This window comes from Larus michahellis, chromosome 5 (assembly GCF_964199755.1).
Source record: "Larus michahellis chromosome 5, bLarMic1.1, whole genome shotgun sequence".
In the NCBI taxonomy this organism is placed as follows: domain Eukaryota; kingdom Metazoa; phylum Chordata; class Aves; order Charadriiformes; family Laridae; genus Larus; species Larus michahellis.
The window spans coordinates 75164381-75187973 of record NC_133900.1 but is presented as its reverse complement, the minus strand read 5'-3'; the positions used below and the strand labels follow the sequence as shown (position 1 = coordinate 75187973).

Sequence of the window (23593 nt, the reverse complement as noted above, 5' to 3'; positions counted from 1 at the left end):
TTCTGTAGTCTAATCCAATACGCAGCGGTTATAAAATGGACACACATGTGCGTCCGACGTCTGTCAGAACTCGGAGGGCTGCGGGCTGGGCGTGGGGAGGAAGCTGTGATGCAGGACCTCAAGCATTCCTGCCCCAAGAACTTGTTTCAGGGAAGCTAATTTAATTGCTTGTTGTTGTTGTTGAGGAAGACAGGTCTGCTTTATTGTCAGAGGGAAACGCTGCTGTGAGGCGTGCACTAAGGAAATCATAGAATCGCTGAGGTTGGAAGGGACCTTTACGATCATCGAGTCCAACCTTTAACCTACCCTGACAAAAGCCACTTCTAAACCATGTCCCTCAGTGCCCCACGCGGGGCACTATAAATAAATAACGCGGAGCAGCTGGGGAATAGCCTTTCCCCAGCCCCGTGGTGCTGCTTCTGCTCTTGCTTGTTTCCCTGCTCTCCTTTCTTCGCTCTCCTCACATTTCCTCCCCCCACAGCTAAAGCTTAAAAACGCTTTATAGATCATCCTGTCATAACATTTACAAACATTAGCACTTCGCACGAGTGCTTTTCTTCATCTGCAAAGTGCGATGAGAAAGACAGGAGGTGGCCAAAGTCATTCCGCAAACTGGAGGTAGAACTGGACGTAAAACATGGAACTAGGAGACGTGGAACCCAAATTAACTCCATCCGGGCTGGAGGGCTCTGATGGGAGTAATTCTCAAATATTACTGTACTCCAGGGCCAGTCATCGACCGTGATGGGGCAGGGGGAGGGACTCGTGATTTTCATACCTGTTATTGCTGGAGTCCACCCGAAGCCAGGCTGGTTTTGATTCCCAGAGCGTAAGGCCACTCAGGCTTTGCGAAAAGCAGCAGAGAATTGTACATTTAACTACTTGAAAACAGGCACTCTTAAAATTCCTCCTGCACCACTAACCGATGCTCGGTTGTAGTATTTCTTACGATAGGACCCTGTGTCTAGACACTATTTATCCTCAAGCCTTGAATCTGAGGCAAGTTCACACATAAATTACTCCTTGTCCTCAGCTTTCGGAGTATTTACAGATCGAGGCAGAAGACGGTTCTCCTCGGACCAGTTGCAGTTTAGTGGCTTATGGCAGTTTAACCAGGTCAAAACACACAGACCGGGGCTCTCATTACGGCAGAGAGGTAACGGACTCACACACACTAAGCATCTTCGGATGACGCAAGTACTTATTTCATTTTCTCTCTGTGACACTTTCTTGCTTGTCTTTGTAACCGCACAGCCGCAAACAGACCCGAATGAACGAACTCATTGCTCCGGCAGAGCGGGCAGTGGCCGCTTACGCACCGAAATATTGGGAGCAAGCGGTAACAGACGTAGCTCAGATTTGCACACACCTGCCTCCCAGCATCCCTTCCCCATTTCTGACAGCACTAATGGACGGTGCACTGCCGTGTTTATACGCTCTGTCCCACAGGATGGAGATAAGGAACCATCAATTTACAGGCGTAAACACCACGTGGCCACTCCTGTTCTGTCGAGAGTTGAACTCTAGCTGTGGTCAGTGGGTTGGACTGTGCATGCACCAAGTGCCCACAAAGCTCAACACCCCCCATCAGGATGAGAGAAAATAGGAAAAACAAGAGAAAAAAAAAAAAAAAAAGCTTATGGGTCGAAGTAAAGACAGGGAAATCACTCTTGTGGGCACAACAGCCTTAGCTTGGGGAATTTAATTTAGAACATTTAATTACCAATTTGGGTATTGGGAACCAAAGGTGACAAACAAATAAACACTTTGGAAAATGCCTTTCCCCCCCTTTTCCCACAGCGAGCTTCACTCCAGCGCCTCTCCTCCCACTTCCCTGGTCTCCGCTGCCTTGTTGTCACAGCAGGTGACACCCGTCCCTTCAGTGAGGGGACCGGCAGCGCAGGGGGACAAAGTCAGGACAGGGTAGTTTCTCCCACTCCTTGCTTCCCATGTGTTTCCTCTGCTCTGGCAGAGAAAACAAGCCTAATGCCAGTATGCCACGTCTATTCCACTTAAACTTAGCACACGCTTTGACGGCAAATACGTATTTCTGTAACCTTACGGGCTGTATGTACAGAATGCATGTAAGCCTTGTGTGTCTGCACTGCCTTTTCTTCTCCTGTCTTGACCCGCTCGGCTTTTTCTTTTCTAAGGCATTAGGCTTTAGCTGCTCACCTTTCACTTTCGGCAACGTACTCCTTAAGGCAGCAAACAGAGCCTCCTGCCACCACCCCCCCCCCCCCCCAAAATCAACACTAGGTAATAGCACTACCGGCTGAAGCCTGGCACCGCTTGGTCATGACCTTGATAAGTACCATCAAACACAGAGGGTTTAAGTGATTTTGCACATTGAAGAAGTCCACAGATGGTAACGCAGTAATGCCTGGCTGCTGAGGAAAGAAGCAAACGTCACCTGTTTCTTACATTAGTGGATTCTTGTGCAAACAGTATATCCCTACCCTCCTGGCAGCAGGTGAATATTTGTAGGTCCTGAGGGACTAATCTAGCATTGCTATAAAATCCTGCTGTGAAACACAGCAAAAGCATCATGTGACAAATAAGAGTTTAAAAAAGGTAGACGCATTGGCCTTTAAGCTGCATTTAAGATAAGTAACTTACCTTTTTACAGAAGTGTCAGCCATTTCTTAGAAACCTAGAGTCTCTGAAGGGATCTTGTAGCAGTTCCGTGCCGTAGACCAGCCTATCCTTTCAGATTTGGAACAGCCAAAGGATTTTCAGGCTCTTCAGTCATTCCTGGGTACACCGGCAATGATGAGTGGGTCAAGTACCAAGCACAGAAATCTTGGTTGCTCTGTAGCTAATGAAACTCATCTTGTTTTTTCCTACTTGTTTAAAAAAAAAAGCACAAGGCAGGTATTGAGGTTATTACTGTGCTCAGAGCAACAGGCAATGCGTAGGAGTCTAACGACCTTACTACTCTGGCCTTTCCCTAGTCCTTGTTTCAGCTAAGCTTTGACTCAGCATAACTTCCAGTATCACAAAATAAATGTAAAGGGCAGAGGAAGAGGCAGATTTCAGCTCTCTTACCATAAAATACCGCGTTAATGGTTATAGTGAGGACAAGGTGTCCTCTTGACAGCAGCCTCAGCACTCCCAAGCACTGAAGGACACGGACAGGATTCTCTCCCATTCCATGCTGCGACTTACCACGTTCCCTGACAAGAAAAGCTCAGGGTCCCTTCTTCCACTGGTCATCTCTGTGATTTTTGGGAATTCTGGCTCATTTCATTGTCCCTGAAATTATTTAGCTTTGACATGCACCACAGTAATAAGTCACTGGACCGTACAAGGCAGATAAAACCACCTCTAGAATAACGGTTTACAAATATTAAATCCAGTCTCACTTAAGTGTTTTTTCTCCATCACTTTCAATTGCAACTGGATCATTTCCATTAATTTTTACTCTATGAAGCAATTTATTTAATATTTTAACCCCAAGATTAACCTAGTAGTTTTACTTTTAAGATAAGCGGTTGTGGAAAGCGGCAGTACAAAAAGCCAGGAGGGAAGCGTAGGTGTCTACTGCAGTGGAACTTCAGTGCTATTTTAGGTCTTCAAAACACTCTACGGGTGTAGGAAGAGGCAGATTCATCATTAAGGATTCACCAGAACCTAAAGTTAACTGCAAGGCATTTAATAAGACTGGTTTGTTTCAGGTATTTGTACAGCTGCAAAGAAATAGTATTACGAAGAAACACATCTGGAAGTCTTGGCTTCAGCATCGTAGGAGGTTATGAAGAACATACTGGGAACAAACCATTCTTCATCAAATCCATCGTTGCGGGAACACCAGCATATAATGATGGCAGAATTAGGTAATGATAACTATCTAATGAAAAGTAGCATTTAAGTAAGTCTTTCATCTAGTTCATTGGGGTTTTTTCCTAAACAAGTTTCCATGGAGACAGTGTGTGTGGGGGGGGAAAGGACTCACTGATCCAGAACTCTGACAGACCTGGCAATAGGACATGAGCGTCCTGAACTTTCATAGATTTGCCTTCATAGTAGAATATTTTCAGATGTCTAGCAATCACTAGTAGTACATGAATAAGTACAAAGATAAGTCAGTTTGATCTCCGGCGTAGTATGTGCCAGCACACAGCAGCTTTCCCACATCCCCAGCCCAAAAAAAACCCCCAACCAACCACCCACCCACCCACCTTCCCTGCAAACACCAATACAACTTAAGACGGTAAATGCAGAATTATGGAGCAAACTTAAATCAATTAAGTAGTCTTAAAACACAGTTTGTTCAGAGCACGGATCATTCCCACCTGAAAGAACTACATCTTATTTTCTTTCAAATATGTCTAATTAATTATAAAGTTGTAAGAAAAAAAAATAATGAAAAAACCAAGCAAAGTATTTTCACCTGCTTTATTCCCTTACTCATGAACCATGGTTAGCCAGAGAAGGAATAGTAAAACTCATTTCTACGCCTTCCTCACAGGACACGCTTTGGCATTTGCAAGTGTTTAAGGTAAGAAGTCACCTTGTTTAATTGTTCTCCCATCTTTGCCTTTGGTTTTTCAGATGCGGCGACATCCTCCTTGCCGTCAACGGCAGGAACACATCGGGAATGATGCACACCTGCTTGGCAAGGATGCTCAAAGAACTGAAAGGAAAAATTACTCTCACAATCGTGTCCTGGCCTGGCACTTTTTTATAAAATATGGAGAGTATAACACGTAATTTAAAGCAGGAAAAAAAAAAAAAAGGAACGTCAGTCTTTCTTTGCTTTTTTGGGGGGTGAAGTATGTGTTTATAAAGAAAAGGTTTGTGAAATTTCAACCTGCATGTCAAGAAAGGTCAAGTTTAGGCAAAGCAAGGACACTCGTCAGAAAAATCAGAGTGATTTAAGCTACGGACTTAAGTCTTTCCTTCCCCGTGTTCTTAAGATTTTTTTGTTGTTTTTTTTTTATAAATATATATATATTTAATGCATTTAATAATAATAATGAAATTGAAGGAGCAGCAGCTCCTACTCACCTACTTTATTTTAATTTACAGAAAGAAATCCTTGAATAACTTCTGGAAAAATTTCTTGCAATTTTTCTAGTTGCAAAAATCAGGTGAAGGTTTTTATCCAACACAATAATAGCACTTTGATTATGTGTATTTTTCATGGTCAGCATGAAGCTGGTATTTTCAAGACTTTCAAGTACTGTTTGTTAGTCTGTAAAACTGTGAATTAAATTTCTAAAATAATTAAAAATAACTGTAACTGTGTACTTGTACAGACATTATTTTCATCCAAAACCAAATGACCTCGTTTCCCTGCTATGTTTTGATTAATGCTATTAAATGTAGGATTTTTATATAGAATTATTGTTTATAAGGAAGTACACTGCACCCTGCTAATACCATCAGTTAAGTCTTCTAAATAGCACCCTGACAGGGCACTACGTTTGCAGGACTGCCGTGCCAACTGCACTCGATACTGTTCTGGATGGATGGAGTAAATCTGAAACTGGTGATGGTCTTGTATTTTTCTTAAAATAGTTGTTTGCCTTTCTCTGCAAATTACCCATGTTTCAAAGTCTTTTTTTTTTTTTTTTTCCTCACAAGTTGGCAATGGGAGGAGGATATGCTTGTTAATCTTTAGCATGTTAAGGACAGCTGTTCCCCTAGAACGAAGGCTAAAATGAACTTTCTCTTAAGCCACTGAAAAGCAGCAGGGGTGATTATCCAGCTCAGCTCACCCATATGCACCCACACAAACCAGACACAATTACCAAGTGTATGATCACAGCACTCAGTGTTCCACCAGACTAAGAACAATCAGCACCTTTCCCAGATTTTCTAATTTTTTTTTCGTTTCACCTTAGTACAAGGTTCTTGAAGAGTCTGCAATTCCTGCCTGTCCCTGTAGTAAAGGATGACCTTTTCAAATATGAACTCCAAAAGCTATACTAAACCCACGCTGTTCCAGATGGTGGTATATAATAAAGTGAATGCACATTGTTTCTAAAGTCAGTAAAGCAATGACCTTCCCACTGGCTTATGAAAAAAGGAGACAATTTAATACAAAGAATTTAAGCCCTAGGTATATTGTAAGCGCATAAGCCTCTAGCTGTAAGACGTCTTCTCGCTGCTTCTTAAAAGACAAAGTCAGTCCAGAAATCTTAACATGAAAAATTCATTCTTTTATTTTCAAAAAAAACAAAGTAACTTTTGATTTCAAACTAACAGAACAAGATTAAGAGCAAATTATTTTAATACCCAGAAAAATAACAAGATTTATAGTCATCTATTTCTGGCACTAATATATATGCAAGTAGGCAAAAATCACACAGGCCTATTCCGCGGGGGCAGCTTCAGTGTTTTCCTGTTCAGGAGCAGGTTCACCGCTGGCTTCTTTTCCTTCTTTGCTTCTTTTGGATTTTTTGTGTTTGTGCCTTCTGTGGCTGTCCCCTTCTTCACTGTCGTGACGACGTCTGCTGTTACTAAATAGAGAGAGAGAAAAAAAAAAAAAAATACCTCAAACAATTGCACGACACTTCAGGCCCCACTTAATTAACAGAGGACCAAAAAACCAGCCCTTTGCATTCGTATTTGAAAACTGGCACCTGCTCCTGTTCCGACCCAGGTAGTATTTGGATGTCAGCACAGAATTTAATTTTTCATGGCATGGTACATACATCCACCCATCCTGTACTTTTTGTTGGGAAACTGGAATGATTTTTTTTTTTTTTTACATTTGTAACTCATGTTCCAATAGCAAGACTTTTAATAATGTCATGTCCCTATGGGCATCCCTTAATGGTTTATTGACCCCGTTCCCTGGACTTAACCTTTATTTCTAACTTCAAAAGAATCAAGTTGAACAATTTCTATCAAGTGACCATGAGGATTATTTTACTTACTAAGAATCACTGTTGAGCTCTTACGTCAATGCTGCTGAATGTCAGCTTTACTCCATTTCTTTCTGACCTACCATTTCTACCCTTCTTTCCCCAAATTCATAATTCCTGTTCACTACCTAAGACTGTCACATCCATTATTCAATATGAAGTTACCTGGGGCCAACATCACTTTTTGTCTGACCACATTTTATGTGGCAGACTTGTTCCAAGTAGTACATCTAAGTGTTTATACAGTCTTTCCACAAAACTCCAGTTTGTCTGGGGTTCTTTCAAAAATTTACTTTATTTTTTTAAACTGTTCAAGTCTTTCATATCCTATTAAAAAAAAAAAAATCAAACCTTCGAGATGACTTGTGTCTAGTCTCTTCTTTCTCTCTGTGTCTCCTGTCTCTGTGTCTGTCTTCTTTCTCTCTACTTGTTCTATGGCGGTCATAGCCTCTTTCTGCATAGTCTCTGTATCTGTATCGTTCTTCGTCACTGATTAAAAAAAGATGATATTTTCAGGAAAGCAGTATATATATTAAAAAAAAAAAAAAGACATTCCTACACACTCTCAAGATATAAATGACAGAAAAACTCAGTGTTGCTTCTGGGTTTCTAAATGAGATCCACAACATATGCTATAAGGACATTAAGCTCTTCACTTTAAACACTAGACTTCTGTGGTTAATGTAATTTTGAAAGAGGATTGTACAATAAAAATGGAAGGAAAGGAGAATACAACAGTGCCACATTAAAGTTTATTACCACAAGTGCTGCCCTGCCACAATGCTGGTAAAACCCCCTAAATATTACAGGCTATACAAGAATTTAAAAGCTTTACTTACGAATGTATTTTCCTATTTTGACTTAATGAAAAGGGCAGTTCTAAGAGTTTAGTGAAATTAAAAAAAAAAAAAAGAAAATTAGAGCAGTGTCTATAGTTAGCCAACACCACTCAAATGCTGTATTAGCATAGCTTAAAAAGGCATGCTCATTTAATCAATTCTCTACCAAGAAAATACTACCCAGATATAGTGTCCAGTATCAATTGACAATGAAAGTTATATACAAATGAATTTACTGTAACTATTTATGTATCACACGAAGTCTTTGTAACCATAGTTTGGAAGATCCCTACCAAGTCCTACAGAAAGACACAATGTGACCAGGTTTTCAGAGGCAGGAATTAAAACAAATAACAATTCAGATACTATTAAGCTGACAGAAGCCAAGTGTTTCATGCTTTCTTTGCCAACACTTGCCATAAAGGAAAGACTCTTCCTGAGGACCCTGACAGCAGCAGAAGAGAGCAGACAGGTCACACAAGCAGAACATCTCAAGCCCAGGGAGATTTCTCACTCCTGGAGCAGTGAGAACTTGGATCAAAACAGTTTTACCTGCCATAACTTGGATCCTGTGGCCATTTCCCAAATGAAAACATTACATCGGCGATTATTACGGCTAGGCATGAAAACTCAGAAAAGCGTGAATGCCTCATGCAAGAGCACTAGTCTTTCTATGACGCTTTGTACGATTATATCATGAAGCAAATTTAAAAAATTAGCAATTTAAGATACCGTAGAGAAGCATCAAACGCCCCACAGAAAATCCTATTTTTCTAAGGGACATGAAAAATATTCACACACCAAAACCAGGAAAACTACAGGGGAAAAAAAAATATCAGGAAAATTACTAAAGAACTCAAAGTTATGATTTGTCACTGAGCAATATGGCTGCATTGAGTAGTGCCTGTATTGTTATAAAACTCTTATAATATTTATATGATTTTATAATGCACTTATAACTACAGATCTGAGAGCAAGCTGATCAAATCCTACACAGTACGTTTGTGACAGATCACAGAATCCCAGACTGGCTGGGGTTGGAAGGCATGACTGCAGGTCCGCTGGTCCAAACCCCCGCTCAAGCAGGGCCACCAGGACCAACAGTTGCCCAGGACCATGTCTAGAGAGCTTTTGGATATCTCCAAGGATGGAGACTCCGCGACCTCTCCAGCAGTGCTCAGTCACCCTCACAGGCATCATGCCACTATCATTTCTCTTAACTATTGGCCCCCCCCAAGACAAAAGTGTAGTTTAACCTCATTAAACACTTTTTAAAAAGACTATGTTAAATCTAACATGTCTCTCCCACAAGAAAACCCTACAACAGAGACATGTCAACTTATAAAAAATGAAGGCAGTGCAGCCACAGAACATGAATTCCGATGATGCTACTCCACATCCAGCTTAAGGCACCCTAGGTTACAGCCCAGGGTATGAAAGCAAATTCACTTGTTCCACTGAGATGGCCAAAACACAGACAGGTAAACTAAAGCAGTTGGGGGTGGGGGGAAGGGAGAAAATAAATCCCAAATCTTACAATGCTGAAAACCTCAAGTCTTACGTCTTTAACCTGTTTCTATCTGTATCAATCCTTAACCAGTGTTTTACCTTCAAGTTTCTACTCTACTCTCAGGAGAAGGAGGGACACGTAGGGGAGACACAGTCCAAGTCCCTTTCTACTGAGCATTTCTTCTCATGAGAAACAAACTCAAGGCTTCAGGGAAAAGGGTAAAAGCAACAATTAGAAGAGTTTTCTTATCAAATGTTACAGAAAGATGAAGGTTGATATCAGCTGCTAGTTTCTAGGATAAGTCATAGCGAAGAGAAGACTCGCCTAGCTCACACAGCAGTTGGTTTTGCGGTTCAGAATGACAGTCTTCATTAGATCTATGTTTGAAGCGTGTTTTAATTTGATGTGTAATAAAGCAGCACCATAAAGACATCATGTGCCTGGTGAAGGCTAGTTACAAAGCTGTTTTATGATATAAAAAAAAATTATAAAGTTAAAAATCAAATTAAAATTAGGTTCTGAAATCTACCAAAAGTTTCAATCAAAAGGTGAAGTCTAATTTGAACAACAACTGAAAATTTTTGTTAGTGGTGGGATTCCTGTACTAACATCCCTTTAAAAGTGCTTCTAGTCATCACAATTTTAGGAGCCTTACACTTCTGCAGCCTTGCAGGGATAGGAAAAAGGTAGCACCAATTCAGCTATAGTTTACTCCCAATATCTGATATTCCTATCCAGAACTAACACTTTGATGATCAGTATCTAATTAAAAAGTCAAAATTTGAACGTCTAACGCTGCCTTTGGATGAGCTTGCTGTAAGAAGTTAGATTACTACTTGTAGACTTACAGCTTGGTTTCAAAGCTGAGATTCAAAACCTTTAACGTTAACTCGCTGTCTGCATTTGCTCTGCTACACAACTTTTTAAAACACTCTAGAAAAGTTTAAAAATATTATTGATACTCCTTTATATCTATATATATATCCTCTCTCTCTCTATATATATATATCCTATATATATTGATACTCCTTTTTGTAAACCTTATTTTGGCAAATTGCTAAGGAACCATGACAGCTTGTAAGCGTGCCTGAAAACAAACAGCCTTTCTATAAGTAAAGCAAAAAATCAGTTTGCCAAGTCCAGTATGTTGGGAGCTTTCAGGAACAGGAATAAGTGCTATGTACCCAATGTTACACCACTGATCTCCTCCCCATTTTGTATCTGGGCTTACAGTTATCAAAGCCTTCAAGGGACAGCCTTGAGAGCACTACAACCTTTGACCTGTGTCCTCCTGGGAAAGAAGCCCAAAACCAGTCCGTTCCATAAAATCTCCATTCTCTACACCTTTGGTTACTTTTTTGAAACAGACTACAAGCTATTAACTTCACAAATCAGGAGATCTCACTTTGGCAGAGATGCCTAACTTCTGATATCTTTCCCATATATTCAAAAACCCCTTCAACAAAGAATAACAGAAGGAGTTAGGCTGGACAGGACTTCATGGAGGTCACTTAGGCTAACGCCTCCTCAACACAGGGCTAACTCAGAAGTCTGGTCAGGTGCTCAGGAGCTTGTTCAGTAAAGTTCTGAGTATCTCAGAGGCTGGAGATTTCATGACCTCTACCTGCAATCTCTCTTACCAGCTGATGACTCTTTTTGTGATTATTCCCTCCCTCCCTCCATGTAATTGGAATTTCCCTTGCTGTGACTTTTAACTATTGCCTCTTGTCCTTTCTCTGTGCACCTTGAAAAAGAGCCTGGCTCTATCTTCTCTATAACCGCCCAGTAGGTAGCTGAAAATAGCCTTTAAGAACCCTCCTCATCCTTCTCCTTTCAAGCTAAATAAACTCCAAGCCCTTAGCCCTCCTAACCACCCTTTCAGACCTCCACTGGACTCTCTGGTCTGTCAATGTCTTCTTTGTCCTACCGAGGGTCCCAAGACTGGGCACAGTACTTTGCACGTTGTATCAAGTGCCAAATAAAAGGGGAATATCGGCATTCTCCACCTGCGGGATACACTCTAATGCAGCTCAGTGCATTTTGACCATTATCGCACAAGGAGCACCGGGTCCCGTTCAATTTGCTGTCCATCAGGACACCAAGTCCTTTCCTGTTAGCTGCTTTCTGGCCAGACAGACCCTACATCTGCTCTGTTGCTTGGGACTATTGGGTTCCAGGAACTTAGAAATACAGTTGTTGTGGTTTGGTTTTGTTTTTCAAATTGCTGAGGAAGAACCACAAAATGGTAACGTATCAATCAAATTCCAAAGTTTACATTTTTTAGTGGTAACTAATTGAATTGAAACTATCAAAACTAAAAAAGAAAACATAGTCTTTGCAGAAGAGACAACAGTCCAAAAAGAATGGCATCTTCTCAAGGAAGCAGACTGAGATACATAGTAAAAATGCATGATTTCATCTGAGGATAGCTGGGTAAAGGTAGAACAGAATATAAAGAGAGCTGAAGGTCCCATTTTCTTACCATTTTAAGAAGTACTATAGCACAAATACAGGCTATTTATCTGGAAAAGAAGTGCCGCAAAACATCGAAAGCAGTAATTTCTGAGCAGTAAAAAGCTAAAGATGATGCTTACTCCAAATCCCACCACAGTATTGCTTAAACAAAGCTTGAACAAAGGGAATTTCAATAAAAGTAATGCATCTGTGCAGCCTCTAAAGTAGTCCACGTTCTCTTCCTTGTAGCTCATTTAATTTTATTTTCTTAAGTGCATAGAATTGAAAATAAACCTTCTTGAAAAACACTGCATCTGCATGTTCTGTCTTAAGCTTCTCCCACCATCTCTGGGACTCCCAAACCAACTTATACTAGCTAAGGGCCTCCTGTTTTCTTACACAGCCATGTGGCAACAGCTTTGCTACAGATGGTGGATAATTTAGTCACATAAAAAAGTTGAAGCCTGCTCTTCCCCCTCCTTTACAGATAACTCTGGCAGCAGCACAGAGATTTCTCGAGGCCTGGAAGCTATTAAGGTTCATTTCAAGCACCCTTGAATGACCAGGCTTCTTTCTGGCCTTCAATCAAGCTGTCTGAGAAACAGATGTTTAGATTGGTCTTGAGTTCTCAGAAACTGACCCTGGAACACAGCACATGCACACGGGAGAGGACATCACCACATCAGCATACATGGAAAATCCCTCGTCTTGCACCAAGTTTGGGTCTTCAGCTAACAATCATCATGCGAAAAAATGTCATCTCTCAACTGAAGTAATGTTGACTCTGGGTGCTCTTAATCCCCACAGCGCAAAATCACCGGTAAAAACAATCCGCCTAACAGCTAACATACATATTCTGCAAAAAGGGAAACTTAACAAAAAGCACTGAGAAAAGCATCAGGATGTTTACCCCAAAATACTTAGCAAATGATGAGCAAAGTAAATTTAGATAAATCTGGAAAGCCAACAGACCTCTGCTCTATGGAGTCACAGTGAGCTCAACATAAATGCTTTGTACTTGAGCACATGAACCACAGAAGAATTGCAGCTTTTTTCTTTTTTCTTTTTTTTTTTTTTAAAGCAATTAGAGAGTTGAAAGCCGAATAAAGTTATCTGCCATTATTTTCATCATCTGCCTGAAAATGGAAAAATGTTCTTGACCTTGCAATAATAGTTCTCAAAAAGATAGGGCAGATAATTATCCAGCTAGTGCTAACGACCAAACTAACCGTTTTAGCAGCTAATAACACCATTAATTAAGGTCAAATGTTGCACTGCATTGCTCTTAGCACTGAATTGACAACGAGGATTCATTAGTACTTCTACAGATTTTTCTAGAACTACCAATGTCAAAGCGAGCTGGCTATCTCACTCATACACAGAGCTTAAATCATACCTTTGACCCGTAAAGCACTAGGACCAGTTTGGATGTATGCTGTTGTTTTTACACTTCTGGTTTACATTTAGGAATTTAATTGTAGTTTCTAAGAGAAAGGGGGGAAGGGGAGGAAACCACACCCTCTAGCTCTTTGGAATATACAGCTGAACACTAAATTTTAATGTTGAAGCACACTGTTTAACACAGACACAGGGTTTTGAGCAGAGTTGCAGCATGCTTAAGACATTTCACTAACCTGTTGAAGACACTTGGAGTTGGACTGTGATCTCGGTCCCTTTCTCTGTCTCTGGTACGTTCTCGATCTCTGTCTCGGTCCCGGTCGCGATCCCGATCTCTGGATCGCTCTCTCTCACGTTCCCTATCCTTGTCTCTTCGTGCATAGTAATCCCACTGTTTGCTGGTGTCCATAAGACTAGACCACGAAGGAGCAGAACCTGCAAGGTGCGGAAAGGTGACTAAAGAAAAAGACGCGGGTATTAGAAAGAACAAAATGAGATACCATATGAAAACTGTAATACTACTTATGCATGAAAACACAGACATTTGTCAGCCTCCTCCACTGACATTTTTCAATCTCCCCCGTTTACATAAAAGCTAATTCTGAGCAAACTCTGTATTTTTTCCATGATGCTAATAAAGGCCTCTGGCACTCATTTAAGTACTCGTTATGAAGATATACAGAACCAGGATATACAGCACAAGCCTGTCTAAATCCTTTTGAAAAAAAATACATATATTTTGTGCAAAGATTTGCTGAAAGAATCTGATTTTATGTGGTCAAATGGCTTTGTTTTGGGGGAACAACAGAACAAAAACAACCGAAAACAAAACTGCCTTTGAAACCCAGTTGCTCTGAAAATACAGTTCAGAAAAACAGGGAAAAAAGATGCTTCCAACTTTATATTTAGATGCTACTATTTTTATGTTTTGTCTGTTTAAAAAAATGGTATTTAAAATATAATGTTAGTTACAAAGTTCTCATTCACTAATTTATATTCTATACTGTGCTTTGCCATACTTTTCTTATTAGAGAATGTAACAGCTTTAGAAATAAATTCCATAAATTCGTACTGGGGAGAAGAAATAATGCTCCTACTTATTCTTTGTAGGATACCATTTCTAATGAATACTCAGCACAACCGCTATTACCACTAAAATATAATAGTTTCAGAAAATTAAGCGTATTATCTTCATCTAAAAGATGATGCGCTTAAGAAGGAAATCACAACACCATCTCACAATATTTTTAGATAACCAGCAATGGGCAGAGAGAAGGGACATGCTTCTCCATTGCTTTCTGCCAAGTCCGATATAATAAATAACTACTACTCTTAATGCCCCGATTGTTCTGTCCTGCCCTCCCTCTCCAGAAGCCCTGTGAATGCATCCTATTAATGAAAAATAAGGGCTGTAGTATTTAACTGGAAACAGCACTCTCTAGTGGACTTACAGTACAGAGGGACTCCCACTTTCTGCTTATCTGCTTTGCTAGCCAATGATAACATAGCCTTCAATAAATCGTTTGTTTTGAGCTCCACTTCTTTATCTATAATACGAGAACAATATTCACTTGACTCCATGGTGTCACAAAGAGAGATTAATAGTATAATTAACATAAACATCCACTGAACAATGTAAAGTGCCTTACTGATGCTGTATTTAATGCTGTCGAGTTATAAACCCAGTGTTTTCTCCTGACAGCGATGTTCAGACTGCCTTGCCTATGTCTGGGGTACGGCTGCCCCAGAAAGCTTTGGCAGAAGCTTCAGGACAGCAGTTTGCCAAACATCCAAAGGAGGAATACAAGAGACCTTTTGAGCAGGCAGTGGAGCAGGAAAAAACACTTCATTGTTAAAATACATATGCAATGAAAAGCATTATAATTCTTTAAAAAAGCATTTATACGAGGTTTTGCCTCTAACAAAATGCTTGACACTGTTTCACTTCAGGGCTACAGACAAAATGAGGAGTTAACAGAAAAAAATACCCTAATACAATAGTATGTTGTTCATTATACTGCCAAAACCTGAAATTCTTCTAAGGAAAGCAGCCAGAAATAGCAAAAAAACAGATGGACTTTAAAGACTGCTAATTTCCTTGACTTGCCACTATGTCAACAACATACGTATGGTCTACAAGACACTGGCTGCCAGAATATTCCGATCTAAAGTGTAAACTTAAGTTTAACTTTAAAGGTATGCTACAAAAAAAAATTATTAATGGCAATATAAACTTTTATGATAAATTTTGGTCACACCCTCGCATCTGCAGTAATTCTCATGAGACAGAAGTACGCCACCTCCACCCCAATAACCTGAGATAAACCAGTTATTCGATACTCTGCGCTTTTTTTTTCTAGATTTTCAGCAGTAATTATTTACAACATGCAAGAAGCTTACTTCCCAATATGAATTGGTGTTCTGCGTTTACTACTTAGAATGGAGTAATTTATCACTTGTAATATTTCTACATGGATTATTCTAATAATTTCTACAAAGACACTTCCGAAGTTTAACTCCTATTTTATTTTTAAAACAGGAAGAGAGGGAGCTTTGAACAATCTGTAGTTTTGGAGACTCAAGTCCTGTTTTGGAGACGGTTTAAAAATTTAAAGCTGCATGGTGGCACAGTATAAGGCAAACTAGTAATACATCTTCTTTGTGCCTCAAAAAATACTGACTCTCAAACTGTTTCTGTAATGCTAAATTTCTTGCAAGTTCTAAACTATAAAGAACATAAATAAAGATATAAAGAACATATCATAAAGATATAAAGACATTTAGAGCACACAGAGAAATGCGCAAGGAAAAAGCAAACAAGCGCTCAATACGAGTCGCTTCCCCACCGGACCAAATGCAGTGCCATATATCGGCAGCTCAATAAAACTCAAAGATTTGATGGCAAAGGTAGCTTTGATACAGTGGAAGACCACAAAGGCAAAATAGATATTCTTGAAGCTACAAGTTAAGGATATTATTTTACTATGCAACCCTCCTAACAGGCTTGCAGTAGGAAACATGCCTGACCACTAGGGAAAAGACACAAAGGCATGAGATTAGCAATTTGAATAGGCAGAAGAAAGGCTAGTGCCTTCATCAAGATTGGTAATTTTTGCAGTGCGTTTCATATGTTCGTCTTCCCCCATAATTTTGACAAAGCCATGAAACACACAGACTGGCAAAGAAGAAAATGGGTTGTAGACCCAGTGCTATCATCCAAAGTAACTATTAAATAATTATATTTAGTGATTCCTAATTAAAATGATCATCTGTACCCTACTGCGCCACTGAGCCCTCCATTTACCTAAGCTCTGATGCTCGGAGAGCACTGGTAAAATTGGCCTGCGATCATGTTATGAGACAGGGACTGTGAGAGTAAGATTCTGGCCAGGAAAACATCTTTCACTAAGAGATGAACAACAGCGATAAAATGCCACTCAGCCTCTACAGATCCAAAAGTATGTATGTCAGGCACAGCTTAGAGACAGACAATTTGCTTTTTGCTGCAAATAGGAAAGCTTTTGCCACAACAGGGATGTCAGATACACTGGCAAGATGGGCACAGGGTGTGCTCCTTGGTCTCCATAATCATACAAAGGCAAACATAATTTTTTAACCCTGCTAAGGGAGTTCAAATTCAATGTTGGCATGGTGACAATGACAGTCATCTTTTGAATATCGGTACTCCAACAACATAAACGTGCCATCACCTCTGAATGTCAACATAAAACTTGGAAATATTATTGTGTCCCTGACAATACTTGACAGAATAGCAAATTCTAACAAAAGAGATTCCAAAGTGAAAAACATTTAAAATTGGAGACTACATATTAGATGCAATGTACATACTAACGACAGTAAAACTGCTTTCCTTATGATACTCTGCATGGCTTTAGATGTTGAAGCTTCAGCAAAATAGTCACTTGGGTATCTTAGTCACCTGCCTCAGCTTTAGCTTTTTGCTAAAACTTCATCAAACACAGTTTGATTATTGCTAAAGAATTAGTTAGTGTAAAGCAGCTGTTTGCCCACATGAAAAAATATTGAAAACTTAACAAGCTTTCATGCATAAAAGCAAACACTTGATAACTGATGAGGATCCTTTCAATGTTAACAAAGTACCACTTGTTACTCCATAAACTGCTCCAACTTCAAGTTACAAGCCATTCAAAAGTGTGATTTTGTATTTCTTCTTTAAAGACTTATGAACATCTGGGAGATACATTATCTGAACATTTGATCTGTGCTGAACATTATGTATCCCCAGAACCAGACAGAACTTTCCTTACAATTTCTCCTCAGAGCAGCTAGGGTCTAAAGAAACAAAGAGCAAGGAGACAGAAAAAATCAGCTGGAAGAAAAGGCACCAGGCGTGGGGCTGGATGGCAGATGCAGTGACTGGCAACATGCAAGGCCCTGCACCCGGGTCGGAGCAATCCTCAATATCAGGACAGAACGGGGGATGAATTGATTGAGAGCAGCCCGGCAGAGAAGGACTTGGCGATACTGGTGGACAAAAAAAATTAAATGAGGCAGCAACGTGAGTTTGCATCCCAGAAAGCAAATGGTATCCTGGGCTGCATAAAAAGAATTGTGGCCAGCAGTTTGAGGGGGGTGATTCTCCCTCTGTGCGCCCTCCTGAGACCCCAGCTCTCAGGCCCCCAGTACAAGACAGACATGTTAGAGTAGGTCCAGAGCAGCGCCACGAAAAATCATCAGAGTGCCGGAACATCTCTCCTAGGTTGTTCAATGTAGAGAAGAGTAGGCTCCAGGGAGACCTTTTTGCAGCCTTTCAACACTTAAAGGGGGCTTATAAGAAAGATGGAGAGACATTTTTACCAGGGCCCGTAGTGACAGGACAAAGGACAATGGTTTTAAACAGAAAAAGGGTACGTTTAGATTGGACTTAAGGAAGAAATTCTTTACTGTGAGGGTGGCAGGACACTGGAACAGGTTACCTACAGAAGCTGCGGATGCCCCATCCCTGGAGGTGTTCAAGGCCAGGCTGGATGGAGCTTTGAGCAGCCTGGTCTAGTGGGAGGTGTTCCTGCCTATGGCAGGGGGGTAGACTAGATCTTTGTTGGTCCCTTCCAACCCAAACCATTCTGTGATTCTATGTTTACTTTGTCTTCCCAATTTTGGATAGCTCAGGAAGAAGCTGACATCTTAGCATTGCTGTCACTCTTCCAGCTCAAGAAGCAGAGCCATGCCAGGTAACAGTTGTAAACTCACTGTAGGTTCTGTGGATGTCCATTCGACTGCACATAATGAAATTTCTATTTGGTTCACTTTTACTATAAAACCAGAATGCGATGTTCTTCAGCTTCATATTTTTTCCATAACATTGACCAATAAAGACTGACTTTGCAACAGAATAGCTGAAGATTATAGTATCTTCAACAAACAGTTTTTTCAAAGGAGAGGTACATCTGCCAGGATTTCTCAATGATTGGTCTTGCTGGTTAAAATTCTGATGATATCTCAACACTACTTGTCCTCCTGCTTCTAAATCCTACCAGTTCTTGGAAAATTCTCACTGACTTGTGGTCTGTATTACGGTCTATTATTTTTCAAAATGACAGTTCTGCAAAAGCAGCATGGAAAGAAATCTAGGATACAAATTAGTAAGCAAAACAATATTATTTACCAACAGCTGTTAAATTTGCAACAGCGTGTATCAGTTTGCAATAGTAGGCAATGAGCTTTCATAATGAATCACTGAAAGGACTGTTTAGTCTCTCAGCTAAAATCCTGATAAGTGTATCAAACAATTTGATATAGCACTAGTCAAAATTTTCAAAGCCAACAAGCTACTCACCACTGCCATACGAAAATGCACGAACAGAACGACCATCATAGCCAGAAGAATGTCCACTGTTGAAAAGAAAAACGTGTAAAAATCCAGTTTTACCATCATAGCTACTTCCATCAATAAATATATACTTTTAATATTACTCCTCTGAATTCTTACCACCATACAGACTAAAACAAAGGGTCTGTTATAAATGGATTTAAGTCCTCCATTTTAAGCATTGCTAATTAATTAAGCTGTCTATCAACACAAACACGTATATTTCATATTTTACTACAGGCGGTGAAAATAGCATTCTCTGTTCTTAAAATTTAAAACAAAAAATATTTGTATCATCAAAGCTGTTCTGTATTTTCAATTAATTTTCTATTTCAAATATTTCTTGTATCGTAAGATGTTTCTGCACTGGTACTGAACTTAATCTGCAATTGCTTTTAAGTGCTTCATTCACGAATGAAGCCATTCTCATTCTTTCTGTTAAAAAGTAGATACGTGATTGTATCTAAGAACAGGTGGACTTCAAATGTGTAGTTCTATAAATAAACTATTAAATTAGCTACACGTTTTCTAAGCTGACTTCTTTCAGTGGTAGCCAACTCAAGCAGGTAAAAACTAGAAAGGTTAAAAAGGACGGTATGTGCCCAGGACATAATTCACACATATATAATTTTTTCGTGCCTTTTAGCACTTCCTACATAACTGGAATGAATCATCTTTGCTGTATTTATCTTAAGTGTTCTTGAAGGCACTTTAACATTAAGAAATAAGTTTTGGGTTAGCTTAATTTAAAAACAAAGCAAAACCAATGATAATGAAAGGCCAATGCAACATTTTAACATTTAAAAGCATGAGATTTAGTTCCTAGGTTCCACAATAAACTTGATTTTTTCACATCCTATTTCAGAAACTATATAAATATTCACTACAAGTAAATGCAATGACCACTGCTTAACAGTCAGAAGCAGCAGTCACTCACAGCAATTGTCAGTAAGAAATAATAAATTTACTTTCATGCACGTCAAATGCACCCAGTTGGGGTTTTTTTCTGAATTAAATCAGATGAGGATTGTCTCAGAGATTTACTGTCACCATACTGTAGCAAATACGTTAACAGAATTTTCAGTTTCAAAGGAACAGATTTGTGTACCTTCCTTCAGTGAAACCCAAAGGACCGGCAAAAAAGAGGCTTGTGCCATCTTCTTAAGTAAGCTTTGTACATGACCTGGTTTTGCCCTCCAGCAAAATATAAACACTTTTCAAGGACTGTGCTGGCCAACCTTTTTTTCTTCCTTTTATATATATATAAAAATATACATGTACGCATATACACATGCGTGTATATAAAAAAGATAATGAAAAAATACCATTAGCCTACTAAAGCCGAACACTTAGAACAAACACAGTAGAAATACAGATTTGGATTCTGTGGAACTCCGGAGTTTCCTATAGCTTATGAGGGCTTGAATCTGTGGCTAAATTCTTTATTCGCATTTATAGAACAGGATATGGCAGCTGATACAGTTCACATCAATAAGCCTTCAGACTACTAAAGAATACTTTAACGATCCTTACCTTGACTCTGCTCTTAAGTCTTGGCATTGATACAGTGTCATAACTCAACTAAACTAGTAAGTGGTCAAGTAATCTACTCAAAAGAATATTATCAGACAGGTGAGACTAGTAACATTTCTGTAAAAAGCTGAAAATGTCTCCCCAGTCCCAGATAAAAATCTATAAAACACTGGGTCGTGTAAGAATCCTTACTAATTTACTTCAATGACAGAATACCGATATTTTGCTTTATAAGATTTCAAAGAGATAGTCACCTTTCTATTGTGGGTATGAGGGAAGGTGGAGGACCGCCAGGTGGTGGTGCAAAGCCTGGAATAATAAATCAGGTGAGGGGGAAAGAATGAAAAAAACACCAAAACAAACCATAAACACATAAAAGTAGGCTAAGCATACAATGGCAAACAAATTCCAGAGTACAACACAAAAAATTGTTTCTCACTGTGTAAATAGCTTTTAATTTTGTAAGACTGAGAACTACTTTGATTAAACGTGTATTATCAGTGCTTCAAAGCAAATACCTTATCATTTAAAAAAATATAATAATTTAGCAGCACAGGAAAATTCCTGAGTATCTAACAATACTTAATAAACAACAATCACAACTATTTTCTGCATAGCTGAAAAAAAAAAAAAGACTGGAAAGAAGAGAAGGAAGCACAAATATAAGAAAACGGCCAATTAGGTCCACTAGTCAACAGCATTTTCATACATTTTCTTTTCTGTCTGGCATCAATATAACTAAACCTACATCTATACATATAGTTTTGTATTTATGAACTTCTATCTACAAAACTAAAAGGAAGTTGATAAGTTGCACATGAGTTAAGTTTTCATTTCCTAACCAACTGTGGAAAAAAAATGCTAAGCAAGTTTACCTGGTGGTGGCACTGTTATTGGTATACCTAAAAAGACAACAAATAATACATCAGTTATAATAATAGTTTATGTTTATTATCTGTAGATCTAAAATCAGATTGAGCTATCACCACATACGTGATCTAGAAAAATGGTAACTTATTTTCTGTGTCCTCAGATGAAGACCCCATATTAATACCAATTGTTAAGATTTTGTGCAAGCCTTGGGAAATATATCTTTTTATTTAAGTTCCTATTCTTCAGGATCTTATTTAATTAGAGACAAAAATAATGAAGAATGACTCTGGGTCTCAAGATTAGAATTAAATCCATAACCCTAAAATGTTTAGTATCCACAAGGAAAGTAACATCCCATAGAATATATTTGCTTATTTTATATTCCATGACTGGATGAAAGGAAATACAATTGGCCTCTGACCTTTAATAACTTAGTATAGGAAATGGTAGGTCCACGTGGACAAAATATTTTAGAGCAACAGTATGCATTACAGACTTTTCAGTCAATGCTATGCCACACTGCAATTAATCATTCAGTTGCTACTTGGAGGGAAAAATAAATAAATAAATAAACATTTGGTACTCTATTTTCTTGTAAGTATCTGAGAAAGGAGCATCCTTTAATACAAACACATTCAAAAACTGTCCTAACTTTTCTCGTTAGGCCTAGCTTAGCTGTTACAAATCTCACTAAAAGCTGAGAAATTTTTACCAACTAAATTATCTGACCTAACAAAATATACTACCTCAACATCTAAACCTATCTTATTTGATTATGAAAGGAATGATTACAAGGCAAAAATCATCTGTACACTTTAAAGGACATTATCTTCTCACACTTTGCAAAGAAATAGCTTTACCTCAACTGAACACAAACCACTGTTACATGAAAATAATAAACTGGGCTAAAACAATATTGTCAGAAAACAGACTGCTTTACCAGGCATAAACCTCCTTCAGTTATGAGCAACTCTACTTCTATTAAAAAAATAAGTACTTTCAATCTGACAACTTACTGCAAGACTTTGGGGGGAAGAAAACAGAAAACTTTGCCAAGTGCTTTCATCAGTTTTGCCATAAAAGCATAAACATTCAGACAGAACAGCCGCCAGACCCACTTAAATTAAAACCCATCACATTCAAGTTCCAGGCTTCATCATTCAGAAGCTATCCTAGATGAACTGGCCATTGCATGATTAATTTCATGTATATATCATTAGTTCAACATTAGAACTAAAAGAGAATTGTATGGCAGCAACATTTAACTATATCTACATATTATGATGCCTAGAAATGCCAACTGCTCCCAAATTGCCTTGGCAGAAGGACAGAATGAAGGAATGTGCAAGCTGAGGAAGAGTAATCAATATCAACGTTCAGCAGTTGCTGATGATTTCACTGACATGAATTCTTACCAGCATTAATCCTATAGGATTAAACAAATCGTGAAACAAAACTGAGGTTGCTGTCCAATCCCGAAGACTTAAAATCTAATCTCTCAGACAAAATGTAAATCAGGAGCCAGTGAACCCCCAAAGCCAAATCATTTTCTCTTCACCAGCGCAAAAGCTTTCCAAAGTGCACCATCCTTATTAAGAACTCTGGAAATCACACCATAAAAAGTTTGAGTGTGTAACATTTAAAAGACCAAACACTCCTAATGAAAATTGCTGAAAGAAAAGGAAGACTGGGAACTCAAACTGTTACATAGCTGAAGTATTTTCTATTAATCTCTTTTGGTTAATTGTCCACCTTAACAGATTCTTCACGAGCCTACAACATATAAAATGTGTGTATATATACACACAGACATATATATAGAGAAAAAATATCTCTTAACAGCAACATTAAGAACATAAGCTAGAAAAATATCAGAAGTTCTCTCAAACTGATTAATTTATTAGCTCTACCTTATGCTTAAAAAAATTTCAATTGATGCACTAATACCAGTCTCAGCACTATGCACAGAATTGCCTGGAAAACCATCAGCTAATCCTCTTTACAAAAAGGAAGAAATCCTGATTAAACAATTAATATATTCCTCAGAGTTTTATCTTGTGCAGAAACACAAATAAAAATCTCATCACAAGATTAAAAGCCAAATGAAAAGCTTCACCTAAGATTTATTCAAATAAAGTTAAGACAGAGCGAATACAACTGAGATACAGAGACCAAATGTCCAAATGATTTTAATGAATTGGGTAATGCCAGGTATTATGCTAAAAAAAAAAACCCCAACAACCCACATAGACATTTTTTC

At 38.8% G+C, this 23593-nt stretch overlaps 2 protein-coding genes across 11 annotated transcripts in view; one reads left to right on the top strand and one right to left on the bottom strand.

Annotated features, from left to right (window-relative positions):
- Window positions 1–5250, top strand: part of LNX1 (ligand of numb-protein X 1) — a 129257-nt gene extending 124007 nt beyond the window's left edge. For 3 of the 4 annotated variants that reach the window (XM_074588069.1, XM_074588067.1, XM_074588066.1), the window contains 2 exons: window positions 3678–3836; window positions 4555–4828. In XM_074588069.1, the coding sequence (XP_074444170.1) occupies window positions 3678–3836; window positions 4555–4690 (295 nt within the window). In that variant the 3' untranslated portion in view covers window positions 4691–4828. Of the gene's footprint in view, window positions 1–3677; window positions 3837–4554 lie in introns of all 4 variants that reach the window. The other variant, XM_074588070.1, reaches the window with a different exon arrangement.
- Window positions 5251–6144: 894 nt separating this feature from the next.
- The window catches only part of FIP1L1 (factor interacting with PAPOLA and CPSF1), a 44395-nt gene continuing 26946 nt past the window's right edge, over window positions 6145–23593 (bottom strand). For 4 of the 7 annotated variants that reach the window (XM_074588059.1, XM_074588062.1, XM_074588060.1 and 1 more), the window contains 6 exons: window positions 21336–21362; window positions 20715–20769; window positions 18895–18950; window positions 13313–13532; window positions 7227–7364; window positions 6145–6467 (listed from right to left, as the gene is read on the bottom strand). In XM_074588059.1, the coding sequence (XP_074444160.1) occupies window positions 6320–6467; window positions 7227–7364; window positions 13313–13532; window positions 18895–18950; window positions 20715–20769; window positions 21336–21362 (644 nt within the window). In that variant the 3' untranslated portion in view covers window positions 6145–6319. The remainder of the gene's footprint in view (window positions 6468–7226; window positions 7365–13312; window positions 13533–18894; window positions 18951–20714; window positions 20770–21335; window positions 21363–23593) is intronic. The other 3 variants (XM_074588061.1, XM_074588064.1, XM_074588065.1) reach the window with 1 other exon arrangement.